Source organism: Eschrichtius robustus, chromosome 15, assembly GCF_028021215.1.
Source record: "Eschrichtius robustus isolate mEscRob2 chromosome 15, mEscRob2.pri, whole genome shotgun sequence".
NCBI lineage: Eukaryota > Metazoa > Chordata > Mammalia > Artiodactyla > Eschrichtiidae > Eschrichtius > Eschrichtius robustus.
The window spans coordinates 1046125-1063029 of NC_090838.1; the positions used below are offsets into that span (position 1 = coordinate 1046125).

At 51.7% G+C, this 16905-nt stretch overlaps 1 protein-coding gene across 2 annotated transcripts in view; it reads right to left on the bottom strand.

The window, feature by feature from the left end:
* The window catches only part of MYT1L (myelin transcription factor 1 like), a 136871-nt gene that overhangs the window by 74794 nt on the left and 45172 nt on the right, over positions 1–16905 (bottom strand). For both annotated transcript variants that reach the window (XM_068564217.1, XM_068564216.1), the window contains exons 6-10: positions 15491–15625; positions 11232–11322; positions 9486–9593; positions 5705–5916; positions 5412–5414 (exon numbers count right to left, since the gene is read on the bottom strand). In XM_068564217.1, the coding sequence (XP_068420318.1) occupies positions 5412–5414; positions 5705–5916; positions 9486–9593; positions 11232–11322; positions 15491–15625 (549 nt within the window). The remainder of the gene's footprint in view (positions 1–5411; positions 5415–5704; positions 5917–9485; positions 9594–11231; positions 11323–15490; positions 15626–16905) is intronic.

Consider the following 16905-nt stretch of genomic DNA (forward strand, 5'->3'; position numbering starts at 1 on the left):
TCGTAAGGGAGTTACTTCTGTTCCGCTAATCAGAGTCAGCTGAGCCCTGAGGACCAGTCCTCACACTGTCCGTGTGTCTGTCCTTCCCTCCTCTCTCCTCCATGAAAGCATCACGTCAAAGCAGCAGCCAGAGCAGTGGGGAGACGGGGGTCTCACGTCTGAGCAGAGACCGGGGGGCCGGGGGCGGCGTGCAGGGGGACCTGCCCACTGGGTTCTGTAAACTGACCAGGGCAGCAAGGCCACTCCACAGCTCACAAGACTCTCCAAATTGACTAAAGTTTGCGGCTTTACATCGTTTACAATTTTGTTATAAAAATAGGAATATAAAAACTGTGGGAGAAATGATCTAACACTTATGAGGGATTTTTTTCCCCTAGTGAGGGCTAGACACTGGGTCGGTAAAAGAAATGTGGTCCACATAAATAAGGAAAAAGTTTTGTTTTGAAATGAAGGAATTTCAGTTCCTAAAGCAAAGTAAACAGGACACGTGTGTCTGCACAGCAAATTGCAGCAAAGTTCTGGAAAGTACCTCTTCTTTACCAAACATTTAAATCAAAAGATTCTACTTCCCCTGGATTACGCTGAGTTGATGGGACTCGTCCAGAATTTTAGCAGGTGATGGAACTCTGGACAATTTATTGATGGGCCTGTCAGCTCACGCGACCCAGGAGGAAAGTGAGGACAGCGTTAATTTCACAAGCATCCTTTCACTAAGGGCCATCAATCATGTACTACTTTGTTCCAAATGAAAATGAGTCTCTATACTTCAAATCTCTCCGGTAAAGAAGGTCTTTGGTTTTAATAATTATCGCCTGTTTGTAAGATATTTACGAAACCGTTAGAGTCAGTAATTTTTATGACCTGTCACAGTTTCTGGGGCTCATTGCGTGGACACCATGGGGCACCGCAGAGCAGTGGGGCGTTGGAAGGCCGTTGCTGCTCTTACCACCTCCTGCCCAGAACTGAGGAAGCCCCCCACCCTTTAACAAAGTCAAAATGCACTTTCTTTTTCTTTCCACGCACAGAGCTATTTTCAATCAAAACTTTTTCCAATCAATCCGCAGACAAAATGTGTTACTGTTCCTCCAGACACCAGCACATCACTGAACTCATGCGATGGAACTGCTTTCCTTTACAATGACACCCTTGCATTTACAACATCAGAGGTCCTCCCGACCTTACACCGTATTGAGAGATACCTCTTCAGGTACCCTGCCCTCTCGTGCAGGAAAAAGAAAAGCGACATGGGATTTATAGTGACGAAATATGACAAATGAGAAAAATGAAACAACCACCTTCCACCTTATTAATCTACTCTGCCTGTAAGAGTCTTACTAAGTGGGTGTGTCTCATGTTCTTCTGAAATAACATTTCCTGTCGGGAGTAGATAACTGTGCCCTTCCAATCGGAATTTCCACGAAAAGCAGACAAAACCGAATACAGCCCAGAGATGTGCCTCCCGAGGATTTGAGCTAGCAGATGGGGCCTGGCCCCATTAGGTCTGGCTGGACTCAGGGGTCCACGCTGCGTAACTTGTAGCAGCGACTCCTATTCTTTACGTGGGTCCACGGCTGTGCTTTCCCGTAAGTAAACTGAGATACAGATGCAGAGTCCTAAGCGGAATAAAAGCCGCTTCTTCATGAGAATGTCCTGTTCGGTGACCCCGAAGGCAGTTTGCTCACGCGGTTTATCGTGTCTAGTCAGAGTCCGGATTCGTGGTTGGTCTCGCACGCGCTCGCTGGCTGAGTGTTCTCTGCACTCTCCTGTCTGCCCTGCTGGCACTGGCCTGTGGGGTTCGGGGCTGACCCTCAGGACCATGGGCCCCAGAGCTGCAGGGACGGGCCTGTGCCCCTCATTCTGCACAAGCAGCTCTGAGGAGGTGGGGAGGAGGCCGCTGAGTGCGGGTGGGCGTGTGTCCGAGAGATCTGGCTGGGGGAGAAGCTTCTGGAAACAGAGGTGAATGTGGGAGAGCATGGAGCAGGAGAACGGGGGCGGGAGGGCAGGTATTCCCAGGAGAAGCTGGCCTGGTGGCAGGGGGTGGGGGAGGGCGGGAGGCCCAGCCCAGAGGATGGGTCCTGGGGCCCCGGAGGGCCAGCCCGGGCCACCTGGTGATGAGGCCTGGACCAGGGGAGGGCAGACAATGGTGGGCGCAGTGGGCATATCAGAGACAAGGCTTTGGAGGAGCAGAGGGGGCTTCAAAGATGATCAAGAAGTGTTGAGCTCAGGAGAATTTAGAAGCTGGGAATAACCAAGAGGGGCTCACGAGAGGGGCCCGTTCAGGGCTGGGAACTTCTAGGTTTTAAACAAAGCCTGAGGGTGGTGATAAATTGCCCAGAGACACAGCGGAGATGGCTTAGACCCGCCCGGAAAATTCTTCTGTGAAGGGCCTGGCAGCGGTCGAGCCTTGGCGGCCACAGGGTCTCTGCTGGGACCGCACACCCGGCTGTCGTCCTGGGAAACAGCCACCGGCCATACGGGTGAGGTGGCCCTGCGCCAGTAAAACTGCTCTGAACACTGAGATTCTAATTCTCCTTCTTTTGTTGTTTTCCATCTGTTTTAAAATGGAAGGGCCATTCTTAGCTCACCATAAAACACAGACATGGGGGGAGAGGCGGGGGAGGTGCCGGCTTGGGGCTCCCGGGGGCAGGGGCTGCCGGCCTCCCTTGGGCATCACCTCCTGCCCACGTGTCTGTGTCCTCCTCCCCGAGGCAGGCGACCCGAAGCTGTCTCCACGCCGCCTCAGGGTGCCCCTGTCCCTCCTCTCGTGCATCTAAAGTTCAGCCTCACCAGCCTGCTGGCAGCTCCCGCTCACCTGTGGGTTTCCTGCCCTCTAGTAATTTCCACTCAAGCTTCATGACCAAGTTTAAAATTTGCCACCTTGGTAAAGCTCATGCTAATTCCTCCAGGCAGAATGGACGCCTTGCTTCACTGTGCCTGAGTACGTGTTTCACTGTCTTCTCTTTACCCACAATCTCTTCCTTGAAACTTGTTATAGAGAAAGAAAGAAGAGAGAGATGATGGATAGATGGATGATGGATAGATAGGTGGGCGCATGGATGGATGGATGGAGGGAGGGATGGAGGAATGGGTGGTGGATGGATGGAGAGAGGGATGGTAGATGGATGGATGGAGGGATGGAGGGAGGGATGGAGGGATGGAGGGAGGGATGGTGGATGGATGGATGGAGGGATGGTGGATGGATGGATGGAGGCATGGATAGGTGGGCGGGTGGACGGATGGAGGGATAGATCTATAGACAGGTGGATAGACAGACAGGTAGATGAGACAGACAGATAGCAACTATTGAGTGTCTGGAAGAATGTAGGTGGATAAATCAATGTTTGCTGAGTGTTTCTGATCACAGTTGGTGGAAGCTGAGGGATGACGTCCAGAGCCTGAGGCAAGGGTCCTGCTTTTCTATCCCCCTGTGCACGTCCAGGCCCTGCTCCTCGCTCCCAGGCGTTATGCTCCTCTGCCCCACAGGAGGCTCATTTCACTGTTTTTCTTTGGGAGCAATGGCCCAGTTCACTGTGCACCTGAGGCAAGCCTTGGGGACAGCCCTCTGGGGGGTGACTGCAGACACCGGTCACTCTGTGGTGTCCACTGCCTGTCACCCGGGCACAGGGATGGCTCTCCCCAGCTCACACCCCCCAAGAAACCTAAGCCTACCCATCTCATCCTTAGTGGGCGCGTCCCTTGTTGTTTTGACTGTGGATCTTGTGGCAGAGGAATGGAGTTGTCTGTTCTCTTCTCAGTAGATTGTCATAAAGGCTGACTTTCCCTTTTTCGTAGTTTCTCGAAGATCTAGCAGTGAAGTTTCTGTTCTGTGTTCTTGTTTATTTGTGGGTCACCTGAAGAGCAGGGCTCTGCCCGTTTCCAACAACAGGTGTTTTTTCCGGGGGTGAGAAATGATGCCAGTGATACTAACACGCGTGAGTTCCCCTCTTTAGCCTTGTCTGCTGAGCTTCGCGACAGCCGCACGCGGCCAGCAGGCGGGGACCGATCACTACCTCTGCTCTTGACGAAACTACCACACAGGAAGATTAATGTATCTAATACCACATGGCTCCTAAATGGGAGAGCTGAGGAAGCGCACTGGGACCAGACACGTGCCCTCCTGGTCACGACTTCACCCAGATCCAGCCAGAGCAACGGGGTGAAGGAAATCGGGTCTCACAGGACAGCAGCAACAAGACATGTATGTAGCAATGACACCTGGCGAAAGTGCCCATCAGATCACTACAAAATGTCAGTGAACTGGGAATCCTACAAGCGCAATCCTTAATTATGTGGATTCAAATTCTTTTGATCCCTCATTTGCAATCAAATGAATGAAGTTATAACAAAGCCTGAAATTGGCAAATTGTTATTACAAAAAACCCAAATTATTTTCTGTTATACCCTAAGCCACTCCCTTTTCCCACTTCCATCCTTGTTCCTATATATTTAGAATTGATACATGCAAGGGTAATCAATCTGAGATACATCAAAGAAATAGTCCATTTCATTCACCATACAAATTAATTGTTATTAAGGCAAAGAATGACTAAAATAATGTAGAATTGTAAAAAGGTTTTGGAACTCCGCAAGCATTCAATTTAAATTTTTTTTTTTTTGAGTGTTGTGATTTTAATTAAATATCTTTTTCAGAGAGCAGCTCCGAGATCTTTCAAACCCTCTCTCCTCACCTCTGCTGGTGAACACCAAGATGAGACTCCTGAATCACCCAACTCATACAACCCACATCCCCACTGGTAAAATCTGCCAACTAAGTCCATATATCCTAGGATTTAAAGTAGAAGCGTGGTTAGATAAATAAGTAAAATCACAGAAATGCAGTCTTCCCCTCTGTGCTTCAACTACTTACCAAGTTAGCTCTGTGATGAAATGAGACCTAGTCTGTTTAGAGTTTACACCCCAGTAGTGGGTTCACATATGCATGAGTTAAAGTAAACGATCTTGTCCCGTGAAGCACGCAGTGTTTATCTGTTTCATGGGTTCTATTTTCGTAGTGGCAGCTACAAGTGAGGCCAGTGACAAAGTTACAAAGCCAGGACAGGGGGCTCCCCAGGGCCCACACCTGGGTCCGAGCCCGCTGGAAGGAGGCCGGTGGGACCCGCGGGAGTTGTGCACCCCTGGCTGTATGTTACAATCACTGGCTGACTTTTTAAAAATGCTGCACACAGGGAATACCTCCAGGGAGTCTGATTTACTTGGTCTGGGGTGCCGCCCTGGGCATGAGAATTTAAAAAGTCTCCCCAGATGAATGCGACGTGCATCCCAGCTTGAGAACAGGGAGGGAACACAGAGCTTCTCACGAAATCCAAGAGCCCTGGGCATCTACCCCCGGCTCTCCTGGTTTTGTCTGTGTTGGGGCATCTATTAAAGGGAGTTAGTAAAGATGAGGACACCATCTCAGCAGCAGCATGAAGCAGACGAGCCGACGGCTGTCTGCCCCTGCGTCCTGCCAGCGGCCGGTTGCTCTACTCTGGGGATAACGGGGGAAGGGCGTCGCCCTCCCTCCCCCAGGGCCTGCTCTCCCACACCTGGGGCTGAAGGAACCAGCCTAGGCTGCCGGCGTGCTTTCCTTGCTGCCCATCGAGTGACCCCCATGCTCCAGCAGTTTGTAGGAAATGGATATACACAATAACAACATTATCAACGGCAAGCGTGACTCTCATGTATAAGAGGGTGCACCTCCTACCATCATATCCTTTGGGGGATATATCCCTGGTTTGCACCTTGGGAGCTATGGCCCGCTTGCCATAAGTATGGCTGTCGTAACTGTTGTATTCAAACGAGGTCTTGGAATATTTCTCCAGCTCTTTGGCCAAGTTGGAGCGAGGCGTGGTGGTGGGGACGTTGTTTCTGTAGCCGTAGTGAGGGATCTCGAGCTGCTTTACGAAGCACATGGGCCTGGAAGCAAAAAGAGACAGTGCACAGCTGGCTTTCTCATGGCTGCGCATGAGACACGGCTGGTCTTAAAATCAGAGCACCTCGTTGCTTAGCTGTGTTAGGAACCAGACCTCTCGCTAAAATCCCAATTCCATTTTCCTGAGAAGAACCCAAGTGTGCTGTAATGATATAACTTCAAATCAGCTATCTGCCTAGATGCCAACTTCAGAAGTAAAAAGAACAGAAAATGAAATACTTAACCTTTTGCCCTTTTTTCTTTTTCTTTTCAGAGTCTGGAGAGGTACGATGAAGATATGAGATGTGAACGTGGGAAAAAATCTCACATCCGTGCGTTTTCTTTTGCAGGGGTTGCAGAGAGTAAGCATTACACACGGTGAAGTGAGCTAATAAGAAACTCCCTTAACAAAATACGAGGAGATGAAAGAAATACTCTTAAGGACGTGGAGATGAAGCTAGATAAAAACATATCCTGCTGGACGATAAAACGGAACACGTAGTGATGTATTTTGACAAATATTAACATGCCCTCTCAATATTGTTACCTGGTAGTCATTCATTTCTCTATACTTTGGAATAAAATATTTAAATGGAAGAACTCTCAATTACATATGCATTAATAGCCTGTCTTATTTCTTCTGTGTGTCCATCTATCTATCTCATAGGCAGAATATTTTAACTTTTTTTGAAATAATTTTAGATTTACAGAAAGTAGTGCAGAGATTCCTTTAGCGTTTTTACCTAAAACTTCCCCTTACATTAATAACTTTATCAAGTTACCAACCCATTTTCTTTGATTTCATTAATTTAGCCTATTTACTTCTTCTCAAATCAACCAAATGATGTAACGATTAGTTAAACGTCTATTATTTGAGGCATTTTGCCAGGCAATGGGCGGGGTGGGGGGGGGGTCATAAATGAATGAAGCTGTAGGCCTTGCCTTCAGAGGTCACCTGGAATGTGATCTTGTTTTAGGAGCCCGAGCTTCTGAGAATCCTGGGGAATGGAGGACACTCCCGGCCGTGAGATTCCGTTCAGTTTCAAGGGAGAAGGTGGCGTTTGTCAAGGTTAAGATCCAGGGTGGTGTAGGAAACACGCCAGGAAAGTCGAACAATGGGGAACATCTCTGGGGGAACAGTAGCAGACAGGCTGGGTGGGACCAGATTGGGACTCTGTCCATTTGTCCAGCAGGCAAGGCCAAAGGACTTGGGCCGGGGAAGGCATGACCCCTGAGCCTTCAGGAGGTTGGGACCATCTCCAATGGAGGGTGCGCTGGAGCACAGGCATCGGGAAGGGACACTTGGTGACAAAACGGAGCAGGTGATGGAGGCGGGGAGCTGGGAGGCGGCAGAGCGGGTGAGGCCTTGGGCAGGCCCGTAGCCCTCACCTAAGTCTCGGCTTCCTGTTAGACAATCTGCCTAAAGACTCTTAAAATCTTAAGTAATTGAACAGTTGGTTGAAATTATTTTTTTCTTCCTTCCTTCCTGTCTTCCTGTCTTCCCGCCTTGAATGAGCGTCCCCTGCGCGGAGACATCCCGGGGAATGTGAAGGCGACGGGGATGGACACCAGGTCCTCCAGACCTGGCTCACGGCCGGGACGTCAGTGCCTGAGCTGAGCCCTCGGAGGTCTGCAGAGCCGAGCCCCACGCCTCCCCTGCTGTGGGAGGGGTCCTTCTTTCCCTCCGGGCCTGTCCCCACGCTGCTTCCCCACCACGCAGCCAGAGGCTCGGGAAGAAAACTGTTTGCAGCTGCACAAGTCTTGGCCCACGATCTTCTGTTCTGTTGTCACTTGACAGAAGGTTTCCCACTGCATGACATGAAGAAAGGGTCCCAGGCTGTGAAGTACAGGCTCGGGATCAGAGCGGAGGCTCTGTCTGAACAAGGTGATGTTTGCCATTTCAGACGTATCTTGTCCGTGTCAAGCGGCCAACAGAGCTCCTCAGTGGAAAGTAAGCTTGATACGGATCCCAGGACAGGCGTTAGTCACTGCGCGGCCACCCCACATCAGAAGGATGTGGGCACGGGGATCTTTGCAGCTCTCGGGGGTCTGGCCCCAGTGGGGGAGGGAAATTAACAGAAGTCCTCAGCCTCAACTCTCTCTCCCTTTGCTCAAACTTTCCTTTGGTTAATAACTATTCCTTCTCAAATGCACACAGCCCGGGGGCCTGGGGGGAGGTTGTCATGCTCCCAGTAACCAAGAGTGGGCTGAGGGGGCCCTCAGGGAGGGCCTGTCATGTATTTGGTGTCAGCGCACCTGTAAGATGAGTGAGTTACAGGCACCCTGGGGGCAGGTTAGGTCGGCAACGCCCACACATAAAAATAGCTAGAGGAACGCGCCCCAGACTTGATTGAGGGTTTACCTCTAAATGGTAGGATCATAGATGGTTTTTATTTTCTTATTTTTGTCTAGAGAAATATCTCTCATTTTCTATAAAGATTTTAACTTTTCTGTTGTGAGATAAAAAGGAGTTTAATGACAGTGGTAAATTCCTTTCAGAAAGATGGGAAATAATACAGGAAAAAACCAAAGAAGTGTTTGTATCGTTTGCCTAGTGGTTTCTTCCAAGTGATTTATCCCAAAGAAATACTTTAACAGAAGCAAAGTTGTGCGTGTGCGTGTGTGCAAAGAAATACTTTAACAGAAGCAAAGTTGTGCGTGTGCGTGTGCGTGTGTGTGTTTACTGCTCTCCTTTTAACAGTAAAGTTGGAATCACACTAAGTGCCTCAGAGCCAGAGCCCAGGCCCAGCACAGGTGGCGCCTCCCCCAGTGGGTACCAGCAGCTGTGAGGATGACAGGTACGATTACACAGACGAGGACGCTGCTGGTGTGACACTGACTAAACAGGCAGGATACACGGAGGTGGTCACAGTTTGCACGTGGATGAGGGCTTGAAGGGAACACGCAGAAATGAGCGCTGAGGGAAGAGAGCATTCCGCCTCCACCTGCGCTCCTGAAAACCATCCTAACTGTCCAGGGGGGCGAGCAGGTAACGCCTGCGGCCTCCCCATCTTCGCCACCTGTGACCGAGTGGTTTCCGGGAAGGCCTCTCAGCCCTCTGCGCCTGGTTTCCTCGCTCGTCAAGGGGGGATAATGGCACCATCCCGCCCGCCTGCCGGGAGCACCTGAGGACCAGGCTGCCCTGTGCGCGGGGGAGGGGGTGCTGTTACCCCGACGTCCTCGAGAACACGAAGCCCACCCCGCAGGTTGGAGCGGTGCCCTCGCCTCCAAACCGAGGTAAAACGACTGGGGGCACCTCATGAACTCTCTAAGCCTCCCTTTCAGCCAGCCTTTACAGAATCGTGAAGCGTCAGGGCCAGAAAGAAAGCCAGACACAGCTCTGTCTGCTTCTCTCGTGGGAACGGTCACACGGGGTCAGGGAGACCCGGGGGTGACAAGCCCTGCCCCCGCACAGCCCCAGGATGGAGCCGCAGGTGAGGGTCGTGACCCCGGCGAGGTCTTGTAGCTGCACCGGCTCCCTTCCACTCCCACTGAGGACGGCCACCCCCCACGGAGCAAGGGCACCTGGCCCCTGGGGACGGCCGTGGACGGATCCCGAATGTGGGTCTGGTACCTTAGCACTCGGTCCGAGGCCTGGTTGGACTTGGACACGTCACAGCTCTGGTGCTTTTCTTGGGCCTTTGCCAGTTTCTCCGCTGCGGCAATAGGGCATCCGGAGAGGCTGCAATGACAGGAGGGATCTGAGTGTCTCCTCCGAGGCACTCCGACAGCACCCCCATCGCCTCCCCCCTCCTCTGCCTTGGGCGGCACCAGGCTCCCAAGCCTGTCAGGGGACATCACGATGTTTGCCCCTGGCCTCCGGCAGACCATGCCGATGGCCGTGCCGTGTGTGCAGGACACGCGGTCCTTTCCAATGACAGCAACACAAAGGCTGTATCGTTAAAGGGAACATGAGATTTTAGACACCGCTGCCGTCTGGGACGCTTGCGGTTTCCGGAGCTGAGGAATTAACCGCTTGGGTAGGATGGGTTTCTCAAACGCCTGAAAACAGGGCTCTCTGGCAGCTGCTGACCACAGCATGGGGGGTGCAGCGTGACCAGCCGGTCTACATCCTCCCCAGGAAGAGACACAGAAGGGAGGGGGAAAGCAGAATAATCTCGAGGCTGCAGGAAAATGCTTTCTGTCACTAAATATTTACGGGAAGAGACAACAGATGTGCTCTTTGGTGTTTAAGCTGATTCTTCATGAAACCCTGGTGTCTGCTGTTTGTGTATCTGTATATGTCTCTGCACACACTGCAGGGGCTTAATCCACATACACACGGTGTCTGGAAGCCGTGCGATTCTGCGGACTTATGATGGACAAGCTGATGCTGTAAATCCCGTGAACAGGGCTCAGGAGGAGCCTTGCCAACCCACCACCATGTCCCCCTTCTCCAGGGGACGCCCAGGAGCGCCTCTGAAGGGCACAGGTTGGCGACCTCATTCATTATAAACTTAACACAAGTAACCAAATTTACCAGAGAAGCAAAAATTACAGTGAAACTTATAACAGTTTCCTCCATTTAGATATACTTTTATGCGACTTTGTGAAGCTGAAGCTATAGGCAGTTAAAGAAAAATTTGACAGAATCACTTTCAGGCCACTGGGAAAAAAAAGGAACTGATAGGAACTGAGTATTAGAAGTAACTTAGCGAAAGTCAGAACAAGATAGGAAAAGGGAACTGGAATTTGTCCAGAGCAAAAGTGTGACTCCGAGCATGTGTAATTGCAGCCATAGCCCAGGAAGGAAGGGTCTGCCTCCTTAGCCCCCTTTCCTGCGGTGTGTTCTCCCACCAGCACCTTTGCACCCCTGCCAGCACTTTGGTGATGCCCACGCTGATGACCAGTGTTTCAGCGGGGATCACGGGGGCGGCCGGCTGGGGTCACACACGGCTCAGCCTCATGGTCTCTAGTCGCCGACCAGTCTGAGGCAGACAGGAAGGGCCCCTTCGACCCCTGGAAGGTAACGGAGCTTTTACTGCCTTCCTTGGAGTCGCTGCAGACCGTTGTGGTTCCACCTGGGATCTGACCTCAAGGAGGACACCTGCCGGGGGACTGTCACCCCATCACAGCAAGGTGGGGGGAGACTGCTGAGAAATTGCAGTCTGCAAACGAGGGATCTAAGCGTTGGGCTTTGCCGCGCGCCCCGGGCCGGCTCAGCTCGGCTCTCCCCGGTCCCTGGCTCCCTGAGAGAAGTCCCCAGGTCTCCTCTCCCCTGGGGCAGGTCGTGCAGGGGCCGCGCCCCTCCGGAGGGCGTGGGAACACGGCTGCCGGGGATCTGCCCCCCTGCAGCCCAGAACGCAGGAGCTCTGCTTACCTTCTGTGCGAGTTCCTGTTGCTATTTACATGCCCTCGCCCTGTGCAGCCCGGAGTAGGACACTTGAGAACATTTTCATGCATGGCAAGAACTTGACAAGGAGAGGCAGAGAAAACAGCCCAGCGTTAAAACACAGAAATGGTCCCAACACAAGAATATGCAATCATTTTAACAAAGGCTGGGTTAGTTCACAACAGACAGTCCTACGCACGTCTGTGATGGGCATGGGCAGGGAAACACATGTAGGAAGAAAAAGAAGGTTGTCTCCACCTGACTCTGGCATGCAAAGCGGGGTGCGCTGGGCGGGAGCTGTGGACTCGGGGTGCGGGAGCACAGAACTGTCCCCAGTGGGCCAGGAAAGCAAGGGCCTCCCCGCGGAACTCCCAGCCGTAAGCACGGAGCAGTGATTAGCCATGTAACAGCACGTCGATCGGTGGTTTTAAAAACATGCCTCTGCTTTGGAAGCACGCAGTATTAGGAAGGTGTGGTGGTCATGGGCAAACAGACAGCCCAAACCTGATTTTTAGATGAAGATAATTAGGTGATGACTTTCCAGCTAGGAACTGGGTACCTTCTTATTTATTCTATGAGGGAGGGAGGGAGGACGTGCTCTGCGGGCCCCCATGTAAGACCGGGCGGGAGACGGGAGGGCATGGTCCGTAGGGCAGGAAAGCTACTGCCCGCTGCCCGGAGACCGCATTCCAATCTCCCCGCCATGGTCATGGGCCTGGACTGTCTCCTGTCGTCTTTCCCTTTCTGGTCCTCAGTGACCACTCGCTGCCCTGGACTGTGGGGGCGGCTGGGGGGTGAGCAGTGCTGCCGGGTCGAGAGAGCCGACCCCCAACACGGGCCCCAGCCCAGCGGTCTCCGAGCTCCACAGCACAAGCTGCAGCGAGGCTGCTGGACCTTCCCTGCGGCGAGGGTCACCTGGCACCAAGTGACCACAATCTGCCTGAGTTCGTTACGTAATTGTTATTTCCTACAGTTTCTCTCATCTCCAGAACAACCTCCCTCTTTCCCCTGAAATCCCCCTCCTATGTCCTCCCCATGTGGCCCTTACACCTGCTCTCCTCAGCCCCGGCCAGGTCCATTTTGCTTTCATCTTTTCAGCTGTCACAGCTGCATCGTCCGTGCAGGCGGTCGGTGCTCCACCTGTGGAGAGCTGATCTGGGGCTCGCTCTGTGCTGGGACCCGGCTGGAGCGGGCTTTGGGGTCTCCTCTCCGGGGGACCCTCCCTCCCCTCCCCAGTCTGCGCTCTGACCTGCCCACCCTCCGTCTCTTCCTTCAGGGAATGACCCTTCCTTCCCCATCCTTTCCTGACGCCCTGCCATCTTCTTATCACATCACACGACCCTCCCCTCAAATTAACATACATCGTTCCTTTCCTTTTATGCTAAACTCTTCAACTATTAAGGCGCCCCTGGGGAGGGCACGCGCCTTCCGTGCTCGCCTGCGGCGTGGACCGCCCCGTCCTGCCGACTCCCACTCGGTCCTCACCCAGGCCGGCCCTGGGACGGGATCTGCGCTGCCCTGTGCCTACACGCTTCCAGCTTCCCCTGCGGCTCACGCCTCTCCCTCGGGTGTCAGCTGCCAGCGTTTCCCAGCAGACACGCCGCCCTCTGCGCCTCCCCCAATCTGGGCTGCCGTTCAGCCTCCGTCGAGGTCTCCTCTCTAGGCAGTTTCATCCCGTTTCTACTAACACTGCGGAGGACAGACAGGGCCACCTGTGTGCCTGGCCTTCTCCAGGCGTCCAGGCTGGCCCTCCAGCACCCTGCGGGAATGTCACACACAACTTCCAGCTTCAGTTGGAAAAATCCAAGCGTTCGTTCCCCTGTTAGACGTGGCCCTGGCTTGATGACCGGTTTAACGCCCTTGCCATGGACCAGGGAGACTCCTAGACGTCTTCTCAATCTCCCTGCCTTTCTCCTTCTCATGGCCTGTCCTGCCAGCCTGTCTCTGGAGTGCTCCTTGAATCTGTCCCTCTGCCACTGCCTCCTTTCTGCCCTGGTCTCCCGCGTGGACCGTTACGACGGCTTTTAGAAAATGCCATGGGTTTTCTCTCTCACGCAGGACTGGCGCAAGCGTCGCCCCAGTGAAGTCTGCGGGAGGCCACGGTCCCTGATGCCCACAGCAGGGGGCTGGAGCTCGGTCACGCTGTCTCACGCCCCCTCCTCGGCTGGGTCGGGAGTTCCGGGGGGAGGCCAGAGCTGTGTCTCATCCACGGTGTGTCCTCTGTGTATCTAACACGGTGTGTTTCAAACAGGGTGCAGGCTACTTTGTGGAATTCAAGTGGACAGAATGTGAGTGGGGGACACTAGCCCAGAAAAAGCTAAAAAATAAAAAGTAGAAAAAGAGAGACATATCTTCTATGGAGTCCTTTAATCCTTTTACATTTTTATGGTACTATAAAAAAATTGCATATGAGTAAATCTTTAGAAACGATTTTCTGTGGATGCTCTGGGAGGTGTTTGTAACACTGGTGTCAGAGCTGAGTCCCCACGGCACGTGAGCAAAGGCGAGGCGAGGTGTGATCTGACCGGGGCTGTGTGAGCAGGTTCGGGGTGCAGCTGGTCGGGACACGGGCCTCGTGTGACTGCATTTAGACTTTTCTTGTGAAAATATGGAGTCAGGAGGATTGTTCAGCCATGAGAAGGAACTGATGCTCTACTTTGATGTCTCAAAGAAAAAGTGCACAAAGAAGCTCTTTCTTCTTCAAACATTAGAGCTTGGTCCTAATGCCTTCTTTGTAGATGAGGACAAGAAGTACAGAGCGTGTCACCTGCCCCGCGACACACAGCTTGTTAAGACTGAACTGGAGACGTCAAACCCAGGTCTCCGTGGAGACAGATGAGCTCAGGGTTGGGACAGAGGTGGGTTTAGGTCTGAGCTCAGTTCTCTGCTCAGACCACCTCAGAAAGCTCTGAGCATCTTCAGGGCCCTGGGTGCTGTGCTGGTTCCCGGGAGAGGCGGTGACCATCTGGCCTTCATGTCCCTCATCTGACAACAGGGCCAATACCCCCTGCAGGGTTTATTGGGGTTAGATGGGTGCCAGCCAGCGGGGTGCCCGACCGCAGGGGGTGCTGGGGCAGAAGCTGCTGTGGGTGAAGCAAGCTGCCCCTGCTCATGTAACACACGGGCGCGGCCCCTCTCCAATCCGCTGCGGCCGCAACGCTGCGCCTTTGCCCGCAAGACGGGTCTGAGACACATGGCTTTATTGTTGCCAGGGGCCACTTGCAAAGCTGGAGCCACAATAACTTCTACAAATATGTCACCTGAAAACACTCTGCTAAACCTGTTTTCTAAGCTACAAACTTTTCTGTGTACTTCCGAAGCTGGCCATTGTGATGGGAAAGCAAAATCACCACTCAGCTGGTCACTGTCACAAACAAGCCGAGCTATGACATTTCCCCCCGTAGAAACCGAGTCTCCCGGAATGAGGAAAATGCCTACCACCTTAGACTTGAAGTCAGGATCTGACAGAGAGCCATTGCTGAAAATGTGCCTTTTTTCTGAGCCATCAATCCTAACTCTACCTGAATAGTTGGCATACTTTATATGCCGAGAGAAAGATAAACAAAAAAAGGGCATATCATTTCAGTTCTAAAAGAAATTTAGTTGTCTTCATAGGTCAAGGGCATATTCTCAGAACTCAACTAATTAAAACGGATGTGTAAGATCCAAACCCACCCAAGTTAAACCCTCTTACTTAAGATTTTATTGTGTAGAAATGTCGGGACAACATGAAATAGATTTTACAAGTCAAATGCAGTAACACGTAAGTACTGGTTCACGGAAATGGCTAAGTTCAGATAAGTGGGCAAAAGACGTCTCAAGGCCATTTTCCTTAGGGATTCATAGCCGTGCAGTGCTGGATGGATGGCTCAGAGACTGTCTAAATTCAGTTCTACAATTTGTGAGGAGAAAAGGAGAGAAGTGACTGGCTTGGGGGGTCACAGAGCAAGTTGGAAATGAAGTAAGGAGCAGAGCCCCGGCCAGCTGCGCGGGGGCCAAGCTGCAGAAGGCAACACCGGATGGTGAGCCCGGGTCCCGGGGCAGGTCTACGGGGACCACGCCGAGGAAATGCTGGACGCTGCGGGGCGGGGTAGAGCCCTGGTCCTGGCTGAGCTGCCCGCCCGGACAAGGAGGGGACACCTAAGTCAGGCTGCACTGACCAGAGATGGAAATGACAGAGGCGAGGAGGATGCAGAAACGAGTCACAGGTGTGCGCACTCCAGGGCGCTGGCGAAACATGGACTTACTTTCTGGAGGGACCCTATCTTTGTGCGGGCATCCGGACAGACTGCGGTGATGCGGATAAAGCCCGGTTACGTGGCCCGTTCCATCGCACCCGGGGGTGGGGCACTTGCTCTCTTTCTTTTCTGCTCTCGAGGGATCTAAAAGCGACAACAGGTGTCAATAGAATGAATTTTTTACCAGCTGAAGACAAATGTGATTATTTAACAACCGAAGAGACCTTGATCAATAAAGAAACAAAGCAGGTGTAGGGGACAGACTGTGACATCCGTGGGTAGTTCTTTGGTTTGGGGTGATTTTTTAACCTTAAACGGTGTAATCATGAATCATAAAATATTTTACTTTCGATACTAAAGAAAAAAAACGCTCTCCCTACCTGAACGCTTGATTAAGTGTTCCCCGTGTGTTACATGATAAGCCGTTGCTCAAAGAAATCAACATAAATAATGATGAGACAGTGACCTTCTCAGAGAACAAAACGTTTCCGTGATCCTTCAGCAACTGCTTTGTTATATCCAACCAGGAAACATAACGCCATTTAAGCGCTCCTGAGCAGAGCTTCTTTCTTACTGAGCGCTCTGATTGCATGTGCTACTAGTTGCACAGTTTTACTGGTGCTGAGACTTCTCCTGCAACACTGTCCTTAACACGCCAATTCAGCGCTTTTCTCAAAACCAGCTGAACTCTCAGAAGGCACTGCAAGCAAATGACCGAAATGGTGGAAATCCCACCTGACAGAGATGATGGGCAATCAAAGATGTTTCAGAAGCTGCTGGAGCAATCATTTGTTTTGATCTCCTCGTCTGTTCTTGGAACCAGAGGCAGGCTCTGACAGCTGTGCGTGCATGCACAAAACTAAGAGGTGACGCTTCTAGGCAGCCCGTGGGCTCTGCAGCACCCGTCGGGGAGGAGCAGAGCAGACATTTGGTCAAAACTCGAATGGCAGATGCCAGAAATGCAATGACATTGCTAACAAAATTATTTCTACATCCAGAACTGACCACAGTTCATAAATGTGCAGAAAATAACTCCAAAAACCCAGACCAAAGAGTCACGTGAGTGTGTGAAACACTATTTTTGAGCCAGTTTTCAAAACCAGGTGCACAGATGATCGATACATGGTGGTTACTGGGAGTTTGGCCCAGGGATGTTATAGTTAAAATTTCTTTAAGGCTTTAATATTTTTATAGTGATATCTCATTAATCAGGCCAATCATGATCACTGGAAAATAGATGTTTTACTTTTGGCAAAGAATTCATTTTATATCAAGAAAAAAGATTGGTTTAAAAATTTTGGTACTTTTATGGGCTTTTTTCTCAAGTCATTCATGTGAACTTGAAACAGACAAAGGACTCACAGGCATATATAAAGACTTTTATGTTTATATAAAAATCCCTCCTTTTATTTTTAGCTAACATT